The sequence below is a fragment of the Stegodyphus dumicola genome, chromosome 9 (assembly GCF_044657685.1).
Source record: "Stegodyphus dumicola isolate Sdum_Otavi_A_Nest chromosome 9, ASM4465768v1".
NCBI lineage: Eukaryota > Metazoa > Arthropoda > Arachnida > Araneae > Eresidae > Stegodyphus > Stegodyphus dumicola.
The window spans coordinates 150,069,856-150,088,442 of NC_140776.1; the positions used below are offsets into that span (position 1 = coordinate 150,069,856).

The 18,587-nt window shown below is 33.0% G+C and overlaps 1 protein-coding gene across 1 annotated transcript in view; it reads right to left on the reverse strand.

Annotated features, from left to right (window-relative positions):
* The window catches only part of LOC118193238 (uncharacterized), a 275,294-nt gene that overhangs the window by 25,897 nt on the left and 230,810 nt on the right, over positions 1-18,587 (reverse strand). Inside the window, exons 8-10 of the mRNA XM_085824224.1 lie at positions 17,259-17,375; positions 10,103-10,231; positions 141-167 (exon numbers count right to left, since the gene is read on the reverse strand). Of these exons, the coding sequence (XP_085680350.1) occupies positions 141-167; positions 10,103-10,231; positions 17,259-17,375 (273 nt within the window). The remainder of the gene's footprint in view (positions 1-140; positions 168-10,102; positions 10,232-17,258; positions 17,376-18,587) is intronic.

Genomic DNA, 18,587 nt, shown 5'->3' on the forward strand with positions numbered 1-18,587 from the left:
AACTTTTGTCAGCATCTTGATAAATAAATAGAAGTCTAATATTGCTGCATTTGGGATAATGCTTTTATGATGTATAACAGAATTAGAAAAAATTACGTAAGATTCAAAAAGAAAAAATAGAGAAAAGCTCTAAATCTTACTTTTAAGGCATCTTTCAATAATTGTACCTGAAAAAGAAAAAAAAATGCTTATTATTCGCAATAATTTCACTTGAAAGTTATACTATTTAATACTTCTATTTTATAATGTTCATGTTTCTTATTATTTTATTTTTACTTTAAAGATTCTTATTAATTACGACTACTAATATTACTATTACATATAAATATTAACTTTACGTATAATATAATAACAATATTTCTATCTAAGAATATTAAGTTTCTGTAAACTTTTTCCAGGGGAAAAATACTCGTTAAGAGAGAAATAATAATAATCTCATTATTAAAATATCGTTTAGTACATATTTTTTAAAATGGAATATAGTGTAATGGCAGCATTATTTATTTAATCATTAAGAAATTTTCTTACCTTAGACTTCATATATAAATTTGTAACCGTTAAAATTGCTACTTTATGAAGAAAAGCAGTGATTAAAATTCCAGGTAATTTGCAGATACCAAAGATGAAAAAATCAGTATTTTCAGCATGCTCTTGTGGCAATAATAAGAGCTGTTTTATGGCCTGGTATGAAGTCAAAGGCACTTTGGATAGTAGTTTCGGATACGTTTCATGCGGCCGCACAGACAGTATAGTGGTTAGGGAAGCTTATTGCTGTACCGAAGGGCCCAGTTTCGAATTCCGAAGAAGGATGGATGGTGGTAAATGTATAGTGTCTTTGCAGCATGGGGGCTATCTAAATATATGGCTAGCCGAAAGCCCTCCCTAGAGGTTGGGGGTAATGGAAGAGGGGTGTGAGACTCTCGTACCCCCCCCCCCCGGAGTGCTCTCCCTCAAAATTGGGAGAGAAACTGAGCAAAGTCCGACTGTCACCTCAAGGCTCTTGCCAACGACAAATACAATCTTGATCGCCTTGCCACGACGAATTCCGTGGACTTGTTCTGATGTCACTGCCAGACAAGTGAAATAAGTCACAACATACAAGAACATTTCATACGACTTCAAGTCTATGCCAGAGTTTGTCATATTGGATTATGGTTGTTATCGTGCCAGTATCTCTATAACCATTGACCAGACGTTTTAAGATAACGAGGGATCTAGAAAACGCCCTGCTTAGGCAGGAGTCGAACACCCTTCCGTACTCAGGGAAACGTAAAGCTGCGTAGACACCATGGGGTCTGACAACTGCCTGTTGAAAAGAGAGGCGTCAAAGGTTCCGAAGATGCGGCACAAAGCCACGGGCATTAAAACCTCAATAACGTAATGTCAAGTACCAGGTATGCGAACTAAAGGTGAATGGGAGGTATAACCAGTTGCACTTCATATATCTAGTTTAGGTGCTGAGCGGGTATGATGATGAAGAATGTAAGCATCCCAAATTCGTTTCCTTCTATGCCTTCACCCCCCTCCCCCAAGTACGGCTATCAGAGTATTATGATCAAAAGCGGAATTCGTTAGAAACGATGACGTCTCGCCTTTGCTGCAATCATTTACGTTATGTTATGTTATGTAGAAGTGAGATGGCCACCTAATATTTATCCTAAGTAAGCAGGTATTAGCCCCACACACTTAACTAGAAAACTAACAACATTCTGGCATAATTCCTCGAGTCGTGATGGAAATTGTGACTCCAGTGAGCACTAAAAGTACTGCCAACCGTTGCGGCATCAACGGTACTCCTAACCTTTCAGCGTTAAAAAATTAGCTCAAGTAAAGGGGATTAAATTACATGATATATATTGCGATATACATAGTTGTGTAGGTGCATATTGAAGATGTTATCTATTGTAGTGGGCACGGGCTACATGTTTCAGGACATTATATATTGCATTAGAAACAGACGTGATATTCCCTCTTTACAAATCATTTTTCCAAACATGATCTGTTTACTATCAGAATTAATTAAGAACTATAAAATGGTTTACAAAGCTTACATTTAAGTACTGTTGTAAAGTTGTGCTGAAACTTTAACAGATCAATTTTGGCCATTCATTATTTGCTGTAACGTACGTTTTTATGTTAACGGATTTTCAGAAATTATATTATTGTCTAGCAGTACATTGTTATTTGCATGTAAAAATTGATCATGACATTATAAATTGTGGTGGCTAAAAGCAACTTATTTCTAGTGTGTAGATCATGCCTACAATCATGACTTGTTTACATCATTTTTTACAAACAGCTGTCAAAGTTTGAGAAGAATATAAAATAATAAAAAAGACATAACTAAATAAGTCTGAAAACAAAAGGAAAAAAAGAGCTTCATCTGCATACTTAATGCGTACTACGCACTTTTAGATATATCTGCATACATATGCTGATACATTGCCAACTTATTTTTGTCAGTTCATTGTATGCAAGTACATGTGTTTTTACAATAATTAATTTACACGAATTACATCCTATGATACACTACATTGTTGATACTTTACCAACTCAATGCTGTCTATTTATTATATGTGTTCACTTATCAGGTAATTGGTGATCTTATGTTACATAGAAATGTAGGGATCATCTATTATTTACCTGAAGTAAACAGATAGGAGCCCCTTACCCTACTTGTGAGTGACCTATTTTGTGCTTCATATGTTTTGCGCTGCTTATTTCTTCCTGGAAAGGTACGCCCGCGTACATTATATCTGCATTTAATTGCTTTATTTTGCTATTGCTGGAGCATTTATTTATAGGTTAAATTACATTACATAGCTCTTGACTTCTAGCTGCCAAAAAGTCAATACCCTTCGTAATTTTATTCATAAAGTGCTTATTCTTGACTGCATACCTTAGAAATGGGAATAAATCCTCTTCTGAATTTGGATTCTTTAGATGAAGGGAATCTGTAAACGGGCAGGAAAATAGATAATGCTCGGGGTGACCCTTTTCACCACATGCACAGGAGTCTGATGAAGAGAGATTTCTTGCATAGAGGTACGTGGGAAAGGGATCGTGCCCCGTGATAAATCACGTGATATGTCAGGAGAGATGGATTGGAGGAGAGTCAACTTTGGAGAAGAGATTGTAAACTCTTCTGCCTGTATTTGCAGCGTCCCACCATTGTTGCCATAAGTCTTTAGTTGTGATCTGAAGGTTTTAGTTTGAGGTGAGAAGCTGGCCAGGGGATGCTTATTTTCTTGGCATTGATTCCTTGTGTTGCCTCCTTGGCTAATATGTCAGCCTCTTCGTTTCCCTTATGACCAACATGGGCCTTGATCCATGTTATAAAGAAGTGTTGGCCTTGGGCATTGGACTTTCTAAGAATTTCCTGAGCTAATGGTGATCTATTATTTAGATTCGCGAGTGCATGCATTGCCGAGAGACAATCTGTATAGATGTAAATCCTTAGAAAATGATGATGTGTGCTTACGTTGATTGCCTGCAAAATCGCGAACATTTCTGACCGAAAAACGCTATTCTCTTTGTCAAGTTGAAACTTGAAATCTTTTATTTCATGGTCACTGAGATATATTTTTATAGCACATCCTTTTCCGTTGTTTATGCCAGAACCATCAGTGTAGATCTTCGGATATAATGCTTGGTATCTAATCTGCCTTATGGATAGTGTGATATTATTTCGGCTAGCTGGGTGTCTTTCATATGGATGAGTCGGTGAGGTGTAGGAGCTGGCAGCGACTATCTCATTTTTAATTTTGCAGTCTTTTCTTAGCTGAAGAACTGAAGCCTTTGCATGTTCCTTCTCCGCAACTAAGAATAGGAGGATGCTGCTGGTAAGCTGAAACAGATTCATTAACGTTCTTACACGCACCATTACAGGCCCTGATTACTGTTCTGTAGCTACACAGGAAGCTCCAGCAGGGGTGACCGTGCTAGAAATCCATGGTCGTCGCATAGTACATGCGGATACTTGATGCTGAATAACATACGAATTTCCTGATTCAGGATACGTCAGCTTGTACGATCCTTAAAAGGGATGCGGACAAGACTGTATTGATGAGTGCGTTGCGGGCTGTTAAGATCTTTTACTTCGGACTGAATGGGCTTCCTGGACTCACCGTTTGCAAATTTTTTAAAACGTCTACGCGAGGAGCTACTGCGTGGTAAGATAGTCCGCATATCAAGCAGAGCACGATTCTCCCTCAATCGATGTCTGAAATTTAATGACCTGAGGTTCTTGTTCCAACACAAGGCATTGATCTTCAGCGCAAGAAACAATGACATAATGTCATTGTGGAATGAAAATTTGGAATTTTAGGCTGCCTTTTTGTATTGCTTTGATGTGTCGTTACTCTTATCTATAACATGCGCATGCCGTGAAATATTAACAATTTGCCTACCTAAGTATGTTCTGCCCCCCTTTCATACGAATTTTAGTTTTGCTATGCGCTTTATCAAAACTAAAATTCGTACGAATTTTAGTTTCCTACACTTTTTAATTTCCTCCTAATTTTAGTTTCCTCCCTTTTTTTCCTACACGAGTAAATACGGTAATTATATTTAGAACGCGAGATTAATAATGATGTGCAGGAAACTAACTCCAATACAACTAATTTAAAATGAATGATAATTTCCAAAACGTCGTGCATAGATACCTCGATAATTATAGAATACATCGTGTCCACAAAAGTCATTAGCCGACCTTTATTATCGTAACTCTTAGCCGTAGGCATATAAGCTTTAAATGATGCTAAGATCGAATTTTTAAATTAAAAAAAAAAAAAAAAAAAAAAAAAAACACCGCTTTGTATAAAATACGAAATCTAAACATTTTACGTGTTCCTCGGATCCCTATACGTATACTTTTATAAATTTTATACTCGTTATAAAAAAGTACAAAAGGTTTGACTCTCGTAACATAAAAATTAACCGAGATATACAATTTCAAAATAACAGTACTTGACGTCATTTTGAATTGGCACTGAAAAGTCGGTTAATAAATAAAAATAATTAGAAGTTGACTTTTTTCTCTTAATGACATGCAATGATATTGTTTCGTGAGTACATGTTTGTAATGGATTGAATGCACAGAACCGATGACAGCTTGACAAAATTTATTTTCCCAAAAGAAACGCTTTACAGTTATGGAACTTTTCATAAAAGTAATCGTGTAACTCTTCTCAGTAGGACAGAGCGCAATTAGTAGTTACCATTTCTAACTACTAATAGCATTAAACACAACACATTGCAAAGCGCATCCAAACAGCGAAGAGCGCACGGTCTTTCAATACTTCGAAGTCAGTCTGAACTAAAAACCGAGAACTGATGTCCTATCAGTTCTTATATAATTTTCCCCGGCTGCCGAAAAATTCAAGTACCTTCGATTTTTTGAAGTTACTGGAATGCATATTTAGTTGAAGTTACATATAAAGGCCGAATACAGTTAAAGTTAAGTTACATACAGGGATCAATTAGAGTTATTTAATTACACTCTCAATTACAATCATACAGGGACCTGACAAAAATGTCACCAAACATTTGGCGACAAAAATTAATCTCCAAAACTATTTTCAGCTTGGCGATATCACACTACTTTAGGGAAATAGCCATTTATTTACCCCAATGCTAGACTTGCCCCTGTAATGTTATTTTTTAGGCAAAGCTTCACTTTTCTAGAGACCGTTCTTGCTACATTACAGAAAATTCGTAACGGTATTCTTTTGTGATTTACTTTGTGTGTGTCTTTATTTATAATTTTGTTACATTTAGTATGTGGAAATAATTTTCACGCAAGTAATTTATAAGTTTGCAAAGGATAAAGATATGTTATTAATATTCTCATGAAATTTTATTACTGAATGCATATAATCAGGTAATCGTAAAACATTCATTAAAGTACAAACATTTTTCATTTTTAACTAACGCAGATAACATTACTAGCTATGTTCGTGGTAGTAATCAAGTCTGCTAGTCAATGTAAAAGAATAATTTTGTGAATAAGATCTCCATTTTGAAAGAAAATTACATTCATCAATATTTTTCACAATAATATGCTTAGATTCTAAACTTTTTTTTTCTTTTTGTGAACACGATGTATAATAAATTAGAGCTAATGAACTTTATTAAGAAATCTGTTAATTATTTTAGTTAATATACTTTTAAAGAACGAAAGACTATCTGAAACTTTCAAATCAATCTATTTGCGAGTTTCAGATGTGCAATCTGAGGAAAGTATTAAACTCCAATACTGAAATAAACAGAGGCATCTGTTCCTCACTAAAAAAGAAAAATTTCATAACACTCTGATATGTTTACATATTAACCACAATGTGAAAGGCCATCAGATAAAATGCAAGTTGACGCTTTTAATTCTATCAACGTCAAACTTTTAATATAATTGTATTTATCCCAAAGAAGACCCGCGTATCAAACTCAAAGTAACTTTTTCCGACATCTTTAATAGCTTGCAAGCATCTCAACCGGTAAATATTCGGTAAATTAATTAATTCTCTTGCATCAAATTTTCCTGCTCATCCCAAATTGCTCCTTAAAATGTATTCAGCAAGTGTTGATTAATCTTAATCGAACATCAGTATGTCGGCATGCACCAAGCACTACTTTCTTTTAGTAACTTATCCTTGTAAACCGTTAAGCATTTTGCATTAAGGAAGGAACTATTTGCTGCGTATTTATACCAATTAGAATGTAAGTAATTTTATCTAAGAATGTCTCCCTTTTGCTTCTTTTTCTATCTCATGAGGTAATGATTTTTATCATTTCAATTAATTTTGTAGAAAGTTCTTAGGTAAATTTAAAATTAAGTTTTGATGAAAGTTTATATTTTCGTCGAAAATTATATTTAAAAAATTCAGAAAATTCTACTCATTTTCCTGTGACTGCATAGGCTGATTGGTTTCCTAATTATTTCATTTTAATCATAATCAGTTTCATCACCAGGAATGTATGCGAAAGTGTTTTAAAACTATCTTTTACATAAATAAATGTAATATTACTGTATAAAAGGTTTCTCAAAGCCTTTAACTAACACAAGATGCTTTTAATGTCACATGCAATTAAATCTCTCTAAGGCGACCACCCACGGTCTCAATTTTTTTTTTTTTTTTTTTTTTTTTTTTTTTTTTTTGTCATCTTACATAACTTATGCTCAATATGGCTGGCTATTTACGTCCAGCTTAAGATATGAAAGTTTGCAGAACATGGTCACCTCAAGAGGTTTCACTGTATCTTATATATTGAAAAGTATTTTTACAATTCTATGTTCGAAATGCACAGTTAAAAGCTTTGAACTGCAATAGATTTAACAATATTATTCGTATGAAGGCATTATTTCACTATTGCATTAAAAGTAGACATGTTTAACTCAGCAAAAATATAAAATCAATCAGCGTTAATTAATCGGCTTATACCTTAATTCAAATACTACAAATGACCTTTTCTGATTAAAATAATAGATTCGAATTTGTATTATAGTATATGTAATCACTGTCAGTCTCCATATTTTTGTTGAAAGGTGGATTTACTTCCCGTGACACTTGAAACTATTTTCCACTCTCTCTTATTCAGATGTTTCTGGATTTTTTTTATATGAATAAAAATTCTGATTTTCAATGGAGAAAACGTTCATGTAAAGAAGATAAAACAGAAATTGGAATGAATTGATTAACAGTCACTATTTTTTTCTTAAAGATTACTTATTATGAACGAATGTTGTTTTTTTCCCTTAGCTAATAAATTTTCAAAAAGTAATTCAGTTTTGTCATATCTTTTAACATAACAATGCTTAATGTTGGATTAGCTCGAGTAGCAGATTTGATGGTATTGCCTCAGGTCTTCCAATCAGTTCTAAAGAATCTACTTTGCATTTACTTTAAGGATATTAATTCCTTAAAGCAAAGTTCTGTATTAATTGCTGATAAACCGTTAACGAAAAAAAAAAAAAAAAATGGGACAGTTCTATATCTCCCGTTTTACTGGATCGATTAACGAAATTCAACTTGCGTTTTTCATGTCTCGAAAGCGCGACTTAGGATATGCATTAGATTTATATATAGCATTGTCCTAATATAGAAAATGAGTAGTCAACGATTAAAGAATAAAGCACGCTAGTACTAAAAGTATAAATTAGCACAAAATGCTGCTAAATTATAAATTAAAAGTTTAAAAGCATTGTAAGCATTACTGATAGTTGGATCTTACAATGCTTTTAAACTTATTTATTATAATACAGGTATTTTGACCCAAAATGGGACTTTTTCTGAAATAACATACCAATATCTCAATTCTACGACTCAAATTACGCTAAACTACCAAGTTTTGTAAAAATAATTTTTAAAAAATTAGCTCTCAAAATTTTAGCTCCTCCTTGTTAATTGAGTTTGGTATATATTTATCAATCTCACTTTTTTTATTAAACTTATTTGATTCTTCCTTTCATATTTCGAAATTCAGGTTAATTCTAAATTAAAATTCGCCCATTTTTTATGATTTATTTTTTAAATTTGTATTTTTAAACCATTTTAATAAATTTTTCAAAAACAATTTTGAATTGTAATCTATAAAATTTTTGCCGTCATCTTAAAGTAGACGTATTTCTAAGTATACCTGCAAAAAATTACAGTTTTTTTATTAAAAATTTTCGAAAATATACGCGAATTTATATATTGGCATGTTTTAAAATTTGGCATATTTGTTGAAAGCGATAAAACATCAAATGGGATTTAGGCACTTTGTTAAAATTATTTGAAAGTAAGAACGATGTGCCTTTTTTTCCGCTCATGCACAATGTAAAAACGTAGCAACCGGGTGCCTTTTTCCCCGCTCCGGCATAATGGAGGGAAAAGGAAAATTGGTTGCCATATATTAAGAAGTTCGCCAAGTGAATTATTCTTGGCGCAAACTGAAAAAAATTACGCCAAGATAAATTTTTGAATTTCTCCGTAAATTTCGCACCAAATTTTACAAAATTTAATATCTAAGCATAACTTGAGTCGTAGAATTGAAATATGGAAAAAATTTAGTATGTTATTTCAGAAAAAGTCCGCTTTTGTGTCAAAATACCTATGTTAGAACAATGTTATATATAAATAAAATATATATCTTAAATCGCGCTTTCGAGACTTGAAAAACACAGTTTGAATTTTGTCAATTGGCCCAGTAAAATGTGAGGTATAGAACTGCCTCCTATAGAATTGTCCCCCCTTTTTTTGCGCAGTGTACATATTTATGAACATAAATATGAACATTTTGGTAGCATGACGGTATATTGTCACTTCATTTTCTCCTATAGGTTGTATAATTTTTAGGTTTGTCGACCAGAAGACATGAAAAATGTACAACACTTTCCTAGGGATTTGAGCATCAGGCCTCGAGAGGCTACCAGGACGTGTTATCCAGTTACACCACGCAGACATGCGGAAAAAAGGGATAAAATACCTTTTAAGTTTTCTAACAATGTTTTTGTAGTGACGGCGTTTTGCGTTATCGAATTTTGTCCGAGATTTTCTGTTCACTGTACACATTCAATGAATGTTAGTTAAATTCAAGAAGCTAAAGAAGTGTTTTCTGTCTCTGCTATCTTTGAATGCTTTGGATGCTTTGAATATTCCAACTAAATTTAAATAAATTTCAGATAAGATAGCTCAATGCAGCTGCTGTTACCATAGTGACATAACGTACATCTGTGTGATGATGTGAACTCTATAACCGCGAGTTTCACTGAAGAGAGAAACAGGTATGCACAAAACAATAAAACTTCATTCATATTCGCGATAGATAGAATTTCATTAATATCATTATTCAATTAATCTAGAAGTCAAACAACAAAAATCAATCAGCGTTATATTTGCAAATTTTCACAGTGTTTCACAGTTTCAAACTGCGAAAAAAATATTAATTACTGATATTAAGAAGTAATAATTTAGCAAAACATGGCACGAAAAGTTTCACACCTGTGAAAACATAACTGTTTGAAATATAATGGGAGAAACTAAGCAAATTAAACAATTATATGGTTGAACATTTCTATTTCAAATATGCATTAATTTTGTTTCATTATAAACATACAAATACATACCTCTTTCCTGAGTTTAATATTTTCGTTGTGCTTTTGCAACGCATCTTGCAAGTCAACTTGGAGCTCCCGCCATTTTTCGATTTCACTCCAGATACGATGGGTACTGTTGCCAAACTTCTGTCGTAGTTGCTATAATAATTTTATTTTATTATAGAACTTTAATAATAACAATAGAAAATCCAAATTTTTAGTTTTTTAGAACACGGCAAATTTACAACTTCCTCTTCGTGCGGCTCATATTGTGTTCAGTTTCTTTAATATGCTGTCAGAATCTCTAACAGGAGAACATTTACTTAGTTAAGTTATTAGGCAAGCCATTTACTTAGTCTGTAGTTATTTTGTTTAGTACAGGTCGTAACCTGACTAAGTTTATCGCTTATCTAGCAGCTTCTAAAGTGCTAATTAAGAGAGTCATTTAGTTGCTAGCTTAACTAGCACTAAAATTTTAGTTGTTAATTATTTAACTTATTAAGTTATTTAGTTATTGAAATATATAATTTGTTAGTTATTTATAACTAACTACTTAGTTACTTATAATTAGTTATTTACTTAGCAATGAAGTTATTAGTTACGTTAGGTGATAAAAATTAAACGATATAGCTAACTGAAAAATAGCTATAACAAAATTTTCAGATACCTTTCTACCATAAGTTTCCCCCAATAGTTATTCTACCAATAATTGTTGTATTAATTTAGTCTTTTAAATTTGTGCACATGAGAATAATTTCGATGTTAATTAGGAGAAATTCTAATTATATTCTTTTCAAGCATGAAATTAAATCTCGAAATTTCTCGAATACGTGTGTGTGACAATTTAATGTTTCTTGTTACCGAGCAAAATTTGTGAATACTCTTTCTGAAATTCTTCTAGAGAATTCCTCAAAATCTCCTTCTTTAGTCCATTTATGCCTCAGAAAAATGGCGCAAGAACCGTCACTTTCGAAGGAAAAGAATTAGGATTTATGTTAGAAACACCAAAAAATAATTTTCTGGATCAATTTAGGAACTCGTAAGATGCAGGAATGTGAAAGGATGAAAGCTTAACAGTGTTTCTAAAAGCACAGCATGTTACAGAGAAAATGCTTCAGAAATCTTTGACGGAAAAAGTTATAGGAATATTTTTTTCCAGTTTCTAGGCCTTAAAATTTATTTTGCGTATCTTTTTATTTACTGCGGAGTGTAAGCTTCTTTTTTTTCTTTTTTATTGACTTTATTTCAGTCTGCGTCTTCGAATCATTTTATATCATTAGCCTCTTGAAACACTTGATGTCTCTTCAATATAATTCATTATTTTTTATGTCAGAACACTGAAATAACAAAATTTAGCATTTTGTTTTAGAAAGAACAGAAGAAACGATTGTTATAAAAGCCACTTCCTTTTCAATCGTCTAGATGTTGATAATTTTAAGAATGTTGACACTGTTTGGCTAAAAAATGTGTGAAATGATATTGTAGTACGCTAAATTTTGAATTTATATTTATTTCATGCCACCGTATACTAATTTGTTTAGCATTTAGACGTTCGTAAATACTTCCTAAGCCTGATTCGTTGATTCGTGAATATCCTTAACAACATGCAGAGATATTGTTGTTGTTGCTAATGTTCACTTGTCTGACTTATAGTCAGTCCAAGCCCTCGAAATTCCTCGGGGGCAAGGTGCGCAAGTTTACGCCTGTCCTTGGCAACAGCCTTGAGTAACGTACAGTGTGATTTAGCTCAGTTCTGTCCCCAATCTTGATGCAAAGCACCGTGAGGGGGGCACCGGTCCGATGGTCTTCCACCAGTCTTCCCTTACCACCAACCTCTCGGGAGGAGGACTTTCGGTTCACCTCATATTTAGAGTGCTCCCATATTGCACGGAAATTATATATTTACAAACATCCATGCCTTCTTCAGAATTCGAGCCCGGGACCTTTGACACGGCAGTCAGCAACGCTAAACACTATACCGATTGGGTGGCATGCAGGGTTGTTCAAAATGATTTAAATTGTTTTAAATGGCTTCATTTTTAAACTTGTAGACAAGTTCTGGTGTAATGCATGAAAGGCTATCCGAATTTTGCATGTAGTTATTCTAGGTAGCGTCAGTTATATAAGCAATGTCAGGAATTTTAGTTGTATTTATTCTAGTACGATGGCTCACAAAATGGTGAGCCGTCTTTCGCGTAACTGCATAGCCACGGGAAAATAAAAATATTTTCATTGTAATGAAAAACAATAGAAAATATAATGCGGAATATAATATGCTGAATTTGAAAATTTGAGTACAACAGCTCTATTTCTAGTAATTAACGTTTTTAAGTGTCTACATCATAAAAGTTGTGATTTTATTTAAGTGTTTTATCAGAATTACAGTCGTGTTTAGTGTCCCATTACTCTGCAGCTTCTGATGTGCCTGCATCAGAATGACGCCGATTTTGAAATTACGTTGGCTTTTGGACGAAGGTGATGTAAATTTTACCGGCAAAGAATCAAATCCGGCATTCTATACAATGCCCTGGCATTGAAACTGCGTTGAAGTGGTTGGAGCGTCAGCCCGAGTGTGACCACATGCAACTTGGCATTGTCGAGCGGACGTGCGATTTGACTGCCCGAAAACGGATGAAGACAGTCAAACAGCTTACTTTGACCGAGATGTTCAGCAAACAATGACTTTCAGCACTTGTTAGTAGTGTACAGTACGTTATCTAACATATACGTAAAAGTATTGCCTTTTCATTTGAATTAATTAAATCCTCTTTTTCTTTAAAAATAGATTTTTCTCCCATTTTCAACACACAGTACATACAGTAATTAATTAAACTGTACGTAGACCCTTTCTTAGCTAAAAATTCCAATTATTCGAATTTCTCATTATCTGAATGGGGTCCGGTCCCAATTGATTCGATAAGTGGAGTTCTACTGTATCTTGAATAGAATCCAGGACAATTTGCAATTTTCAGTAGGCTTTTGCTCTGAGCCATTCAGCTGTCGGGCAAAGAATTAAATGCTATTTATATTGTATTTTTGTTCATAATAAGACGTATGAACAAAAATACCGAAATTATAATTGCAAAACATACTCTGTTAAGTTTTTAAATCTTTTTTAATTGTTTTCTTGAAAACTAATAAGCCCGACAATTTCCACTTGGACAAAACAACTGAAAACTTAGTCTTAAATCAGTTTTATGGTTGAACAGTATAACTACGTGGCTTTTACAAAGTTTTCCTCGTTTGTAGCGTAAGACGTAAGCAGGATAGGTCTATCCCGTAAAAAATACTGTAATTTAAAAGTTTATTTATTGTTAATTAGTTTAAGTCTTCGTAAGATCACATTCCTAAAAGAAATGACAGGAAAACTGCAAAATAATTTATTTGATTACCTGTTATATCAAATATGTAATAAAAATATACAATTTTATTCCCTATTACATGAGAAAAGAAAATTACATAAAAATTAAAATGTTTCCTTAATTTTAAGTAGCTATTAGATTTAAAGTTTATTGTCATTACCATGCTTATATTTTAACAAACTCCTTACTATTATTCTTTTCCTAAACGCCGATTTACCCAGCTCGTTTTAATAACTCCATATATTTGTCTCTCATAGCTCAAATATTTGATCATTTTTCAGGGCAAACAATTATTAAAGGTAGAATTAATTATCGCCAGTAAATTAAGCAAGCCCAAAGAGATAACGCTGCTACTTCGTTGAAAAGACAATAAATTTTCTGAAAACCCGAATTTGCAACAGAACTCATAAAATATTTCACTAAAATATAGAGCATGTATTCCGGTATTTTCAGAAAAATTGGGTGTAGGAAGTAAGGAATGAATATTAATAACTTGAACAATAAGGGGTTCACTGTGATCGTTACGTTCGATCATCATTTATAAGAATTATATTATGTGACACAATTTATGTGAATTTTGGAACTTAATTTTATTGGAACAGTTTCTGTATTTATTTGCTTTCTACTAAATTAATTTACAATATTTTGATAAATACTTTTAACCTATGATACATTATCTGTTACGATGAGTTTTTTTAAAAAAACTATTTTGAATATGCGTCATTATTTGCTCAGAACTTTTCCAAAACATTTTTGGCTCACCGTCGCCTTTTCTGGGTTAATTTTTGATTAACGTCTTCTTCCAGTTAGTTTAGCTCCCCCACTATTCTTGTAACAAACATATAGCCTTATAATGTAAACAGCGAGTGCTGGCTTAAAACTCAGGTATTTGTTGCACTTGTGTTTTTATTAGATTAATACATAATTACAGCGGATCATATAACACAGAAGAAACAGGGCTGCGAATCAAAATTACTGATGAACCTGATTAAACATGTACATTGCGGGGAAAAAAAAGCGGCAGTTCTATATCTGCCAATTGACGAAATTCAAAAATTCAAATTGCCTTTTTCATGTCTCGAAAGCGCGACTTAGGATATATATTACATTTTTATATAGCATCATTCTAACATAGGTATTTTGACACAAAATCGGACTTTTTCTGAAATGACGGGCCAATTTTTTCCCATATTTCGATTCCTACGACTCAAATTATGCCTAAATATTAAATTTTGTCAAATGTGGTGAAAATTTATGGAGAATTTAAAAAATTTATCTTGGCGTATTTTTTTCAGTTTCCGCCAAGAATAACTTGCTTGGCGAACTTCTTAATTTATAGTAACCTATTTTCTTTTTCCTTTTTTCATAGCATACAAGCGGGGGGGGGCAAGTCATCGTTTATAGTTTCAAATGATTTTAACAAAGTGCGTAAACCACATTTGGCGTTGTTATCGCTTAAAAACAAGATGCCAAATTTCAAAACGCTCCAATATGTAAATTCCGGTATATTTTAGAAAATTTTGAATAAAAAAAATCTAATTTTTTGCAGATGTGCATCTATCTACTTTAAAGTGATGTTAAAAATTTTATAGGTTATAATGTAAAGATTTTTTCGAAAATTTTTTTTAAAATATATAAAAATACAAATTTTTTTAATAAATAATAAAAAATGTGCGAATCATATTTGGATTAAGCCTAAATTTCGAATTCTGGAAGAAAGAATCAAGTAAGTTCAATAAAGAAAGAGATATTAATGAGTACATATCAAATTCAATTAACATTGAGGAGCTAAAATTGTAGAGCTAATTTTTGAAAAAGTACTAATGCAACTTTTACAAAACTTGGCAGTTTGGCATAATTTTAGTCGTAGAAGGGAAATAGGGAAAAATTGGCATGTCATTTCAGAAAAAGTCCGATTTGTGTCAAAATACCTACATTAAAACAATGCTATGTATAAATCTCATACATATCCTAAGTAGTGCTTTCGATCGAGACATGAAAAACGCAAGTTGAATTACGTCAATCATACCAGTAAAACGGGAGATATAGAACTTGTCTCTTTTTTTTTCCCCAAGTGTAGGAAGTTCTACTTGAGTGCGCAGTGGAGTTTACTGAAAGGACATGTTATTTTGTGAACCAGATATCACTGCGAATGGATCTGCAGTCAATTTTTTAGAATTTTAAACTGATATTTATAATTTTAATTCTATAATTAGGAATAATAAATGTACGTACGTAAAATACGGACCAATAAGAATAGAAATAAAAATGTGTCTAGACTACGTATACATTAGGCCAACTTGCTTGAAAAGACAAATGATATACCGAGTTTACTGTCTCACCCCCGTTTTGAAGAAGAAAAATCGTCAAAATATTTTCTCCGCATAAAATCGCAGTCGTATATTTGACTTTCATCTACAAAATAAAAAATTATTAGCTATACTCTCCTCAGACCTAGTAGTACTCATAATGGATTCATCTGTTCACTCCCACTGAGATTCTCAATGGTCACTCCATAGCGAGATAAGGAACTGCCTGCTTTCCCTGGGACGATGGGAGAGCTCCTTAGAGCAGGATTTCTTATCCCCCTCATTTTAAAGCTTTTAACTCGTTCTTCGTCAAAGAAATTATGCATGTGCTCTAAATTTACTGGGCTGCACATATCTAATGTTAGAAAGAATCTTTGCCGATATTTTGTGTCACGGTGAATATTTCGTGGTGATGAGTCTGGACCTTTTTTTTCTTTTGCTTAATTATGGAAAGTTTGGAAAGAATAGTAGTTATACAGCAAGAATTAAACTTAAGATTACTGAATATGATAAAGAGAATGGAAACAGAGTTGCTTAAATAGAATGAAATGTGAAAAATTAATAATGCAAGTGAAAAATTAATAAGGAATTGGAGAAAGTCCAAAGAATCGCTACAAGAAACAAATGTAAATAGGCGAGCATTCGGAGGACCAAAGCATGGAATCTTCCCAATGATAGAAAATGAACTTCTTTCGTATGTTCGTGCATTACGAAATGATGGATGTGCGGTATCTCCAACGCTTTCGACGGAAGCGAAGATGATATTTTTATGGAATGACGGAGATTCTTCAGACACCGATTCGCATTACAACGGGGATACCGATACCTTCAATGAAAGTGATTTATTACGAACTTATGTATTATGTTATTGGAATTTTTTGCCAACATTTTCACAAAGAATATCTGTGAATTTGATGTCTATAAAAATAATACCATAAAAAGAAAAATGCCTCTTTTTTTATGTGCAACTGTCGAAAAGACTATTTGATAAATAGCACATAATCTGGAAATTTTTGGCAAGTTACTAATTTTATTATAATGTATTTTTATACCTGTAATGGTTTAGGGTACAATATTGTGTAGTAGTCGCAGCTAGACTTTCACAATGAAAAATTGGCAAAAGGAGTGCGAATCTTGCCGAGTAAATACGGTAATTTGATATAATAGCTCTTGCAAAGTTGCTTGAGAGTAATATATGCTTAATCAAGTGAATATTTAAATGTTTCTTTCAATGATGTGTAAGCAAACAGATATTGCAAGAATATCACTTAACTGTTAGTGCCTCCTTACTGCCCCTCGGACCGATAAAATCCATTTAGGTCTCATGAGCTGTGGACAGAGTAGCAGACACTCGAAAATGATCGCTTAGAATAATGGATTACAACATACTACTGCATAATAATTAAAACATCAAATCTTAACACTCACTAGAGCGTTTTTCGGTATTAGTAAATAAGATATTTTGTCACTAAATTATATAGCATTATAATATAAGTAATTAAATTGCTATCTTACCTTTTCTAGAAAATCTACATCAAATCCAGCTTCTTCTAATTCGCTCTGAATTCGCACTCTGTCAGATAGTTTCGTGCATTGGTCCAAGAGAGTGTTCAGAAACACTAGAGTTACAGTCTGTTAGATAGAATTTTATTCTTTAATTATTCATGCCGGAATTGGATAGGTATTTAAAAATAGACATTCTTATATAATTAATCAATAGCTGGAGATTAAAAAAAACATGCAGATAACATCTTTCGATTGCAGCTTTATTTCAGGTTCAATGTGTCACACACTTAATGAGAATGACTACAATTCTTAAACTATATCTTAAGCATTAAACGTTTACTCTATATCTTCTTATCGATGACTGGGGGGGGCAATCTCAGCAATTTTCCTGGGTCTTTCATTGTCTAGGCTTTCCTCAATTTTTTTCTGGTTTACAGTTAAGTTAATCTAGCGTGTGTTGTTAATTTTTTTATTTTAATTTTTTTTTCTATTTTAACTAACTTTTCAAAGTTTCCCCATTGTGGTTTTCAGCAGTGAGATTTTCGATACATAGGTAACGAGACCCCAAAATATCGGGAATGACAGTACTGACAACAAACTTCCGTAATTATGGATCCTGGGGCTAGGAAGTTGGTAACTTAATTTCCGCATCTATATGGCAAGCAACATTTATTTGAACAGAACGGTTCTCCTGTGTATTTCAGCTCGCAGTATGCCACCAACCATGTTTGTGATGTGTGTCCATAAAGAACGAGTGAGCATAAAATTCCGTTTTCATTTAAGGAAAACTGCAGCCGAAATCGTTTTTATGTTTCGGGATATCTTTAAAAGATGAAGCTTCGAGTAACTTACAGGTGTAAAATGGCTTTCCCTATTAAAAAACGCCGATATTTCAAATGAAGGCTTCTGTGACATAAACATGCACTGATCAGCAAACACAAAAATAAATAAATTAAAAAAGAAAAAAAAATTCTGAAAGCTTTCTGTTTTTATAATTACACCCAAGGGGATGTTTCTTTAACGTTTTGTGTGCTACCTTTATTTACTAAATATTATGTTCTTCGCACTTAAACCATACAATTAAATTCAACAGCAACATCACAAAATATTTAAAAGAGCATAGACTTTCCGATACGCAGTCCCGCGCGCTGGAGATAATTTTTTCCCCCGTACAGTGTTGCCATTGCTCACTTTGAAATCGTTGAGTTTCTTAATGAAAAACTCATAAATGCTTTACAAAATATGAAACAGATAATAAAACAAATACCAAATTTGGGCTCCTAGATGCCCATATTCGGGTGGAGACGTATGTTATTCAAAATTGGATGGCTCTGGGTA